The sequence below is a fragment of the Brassica oleracea genome, chromosome C7 (genome assembly GCF_000695525.1).
Source record: "Brassica oleracea var. oleracea cultivar TO1000 chromosome C7, BOL, whole genome shotgun sequence".
Lineage (NCBI taxonomy): Eukaryota > Viridiplantae > Streptophyta > Magnoliopsida > Brassicales > Brassicaceae > Brassica > Brassica oleracea.
The window spans coordinates 24,308,893-24,311,657 of record NC_027754.1 but is presented as its reverse complement, the minus strand read 5'-3'; the positions used below and the strand labels follow the sequence as shown (position 1 = coordinate 24,311,657).

The following is a 2,765-nucleotide window of genomic DNA, read 5'->3' as shown; positions in this document are numbered from 1 at the left end:
TAACTAGTAGTGGACTAGCCACTCCTCCCCATTTGGTAAGTGATATGGCCACTTCTCCTACTTCCTCCACTACTTCCCTTTGTTTAATTCTTCATGTCAACAGCTCATAGCGTTAGATTCGATCACGTCACTAGCGCACCAATTTGATAAGTTTGTAACTCGGAACTCTCTTATCAACACGATCTCACTCTCTGTAACCTTTCGTATTGATATCAAACGCACCGATTACAAAGATGAACACGATACAAGATAGAAATAGCTGATAAAGTGAATCTCAGATCATGATCTCATGGTGATCCGTGTCTGAGGATTCAATCACGATCTCATGGCGGAGACTCATGGCGGAGACTCATGGCGTCTGCACTCTCTACAATATTCAACATGAAACTAGAAAAGGAAACATCGGTCTTATTTATATGACAGTCATGAAGTCTTGAGCAAAGCCTCTCTTTCCCGTAGAGTCTTTGCCATCCTTTGACAAATCAACTCTTTAAACATGCGTTCCTTCTCGCCCAAGTTGCCTTCCACCTCATTTGCTTTGTTCTTCTTCTGGAAGGCTAACATATGGAACCTATCAGATTGATGGTAGAAGAGTGCCTGTTGATGTTGAGAGAGGCAGAACAGTGCCGAACTGGCGTCCTCGTATGCTTGGTGGTGGACTTGGTACAACCAGAGTTCCTGGTGAGAAGATTACTGGCGAGGGGGAACAAAAACAACAACAACCATCGCCAGGAAGGTCATCCCGCTCCGAGGAACCTAGAGCCCGTGAAGACCGGTAAGCTAGTTTTTTTTTTCAAAGTAGTTTCTTTCCTATCTTACTGTCACCTTGTTGTGGCGTATGCAGTGAGAAATCTCGTGATAGGGGAAAAGAAAGGGAACGGGAGCAGTCTCGTGAAAGGTCTCGTGATAGACCGAGAGAAAGCCATCGAGAGGATAAGCACCACCGGGACCGCGGTAGAGAAAGAGAGAGCAGGCGTGCAGAGGAGATAGAGACCGTCGTGCACGGGATCACGATCGTGACCGGAGTCGGAAAAGGGAAAGGGAGTACGAGAGCGGCGAGTATGACGACGATGGTGGGAGATCTCGTGAGAGAGAAACGGAGTATGAGAGGGGTGGGTGGAAGCAGAGGAGAGGTGAGTCAGAGGAAGGTCGTGGCTACTACGAAGGGCGTAGACGTTCAAGCCATTATGATGAGCGTGAGGAGGAACAAGGAGGTGACCCTGACCGTTATGATCAGTAGGGCGACCGTTACCGATATGATGATCGTGAGTACAAGCGGTCAGAGCGTTTTACGTCGCATGAGTATGGTTCTCATGGCTGACGCTATTGTCTTCCCGTAGCAGTAAACATTAAACTTGCGTGTGTGTGTTTTGTGAGAACTCCTTTGTTTTCTTTTTGTCTGATAATGTGTTTAGCTTTTTATTACGCACCTGCAAAACAAACGAAACCATTTAGCATTTAACTTGTCATCATTTTATGTTCTATATGTTTATTATATAACCACTGGGTTAATGTAGGATTACATATTATAACTTAGACCAGCTCCATCCGTGTATATAGAAAGGAGTTCTAACAATTAAAAGTAAATAAAAAAATAAGAAAAATATGAGAGAGAAGCATGAAAGGTTCTTGTTTCGACATTTTAAGAACTCGGTTCCACCATAAGTAACAGATGTCACTCTCAAAACCTTTCAACTACTTAAACAAGATAAAGATATTATAATATTAATTTTTGTTTTTCTTTGAGAAACCTCTGCTCTTAGAGCATGATTATCCATAGTTTCTAAGGACGGGGTTCTTAGGGAAATATAAGAAATTGTTTCTTAATTTTTAAATAAAAAGTTAAGAAACTGTGTATTGCTTCTTATATTCCCCTAAAAACCCCGTCCTAAGAAACTCTTGATAATGATGCTCTTAGAGCACCATTATAACCCAGGTGCTTAATGGGTTGCTTAATGAATTTTGGATTTAAAAAAAGGAAAAGAAAGGAATTAGAGAAGAAGCAATGCTTAATTAAGCCTCAGAAGATGCGTGTCTTATTGGACACGTGTTGTCCATACAAGACTCCGCGTTCCTTTCCCTCTCGCGAAACGCAAGCGTCTAGTTCTCTCTCTCGACGACTCCACCTATGTCGTCTTCTCTCTCGACGAAATCGACGCCTCCTCGACGCCTCCTCGACGTCTCCTCGACGCCTACGGGATCAATCGGCGATGATCTCTCCTTGTCTCTCTCCCTCTCCTCGACGCCTCCTCGACGAAATCGACGATGATCTCTCCTCGTCTCTCTCCCTCTCCTCGACGCCTCCTCAACGAAATCGACGATGATCTCTCCTCGTCTCTCTTGCTCTCCTCGACGCCTCCTCGACGAAATCGCCGATGATATCTCCTCGTCTCTCTCTCTCCTCGACGACTCCGCGATGAATCTCTCGGCGTCTCCGGTGTCGATCTCCTCGAGGATGAAAATCCTCCATCTCTCTCTCGACGGTTCACCGCGATGAAGAATCACTTCACACCTCTCTCAGGCCCGGAGCTCTCCTCTACGAAATCAAAAGAAAGGTAAAGCTATGCATGTTGCCTTTTATGTGTGAATCGTTCTTTGATATCTTTATTAGTTTGTTGTGTTCGATGAAGAATCATGATTTGTTTCTGCCTTTGTTTCTTCAGATTGACCGAGCAAGATACGAAGGTTCGTCAAACAAGACGACTACAATGAAGCATCCGTGATTCTCGTCTGCAATACAGGTAAAACTTCAAGACGTTTTCATC

The 2,765-nt window shown here is 44.3% G+C and overlaps 1 protein-coding gene across 1 annotated transcript; it reads left to right on the top strand.

The window, feature by feature from the left end:
• The first annotated feature begins 109 nt into the window (after positions 1 to 109).
• Positions 110 to 1,447, top strand: LOC106301871 (U1 small nuclear ribonucleoprotein 70 kDa-like). The gene is made up of 2 exons (XM_013738356.1): positions 110 to 775; positions 845 to 1,447. Exons 1-2 carry the CDS (start codon positions 645 to 647, stop codon positions 1,338 to 1,340), a joined length of 627 nt encoding a protein of 208 aa, XP_013593810.1. The 5' UTR covers positions 110 to 644; the 3' UTR covers positions 1,341 to 1,447.
• The last annotated feature ends 1,318 nt before the right edge of the window (positions 1,448 to 2,765 follow it).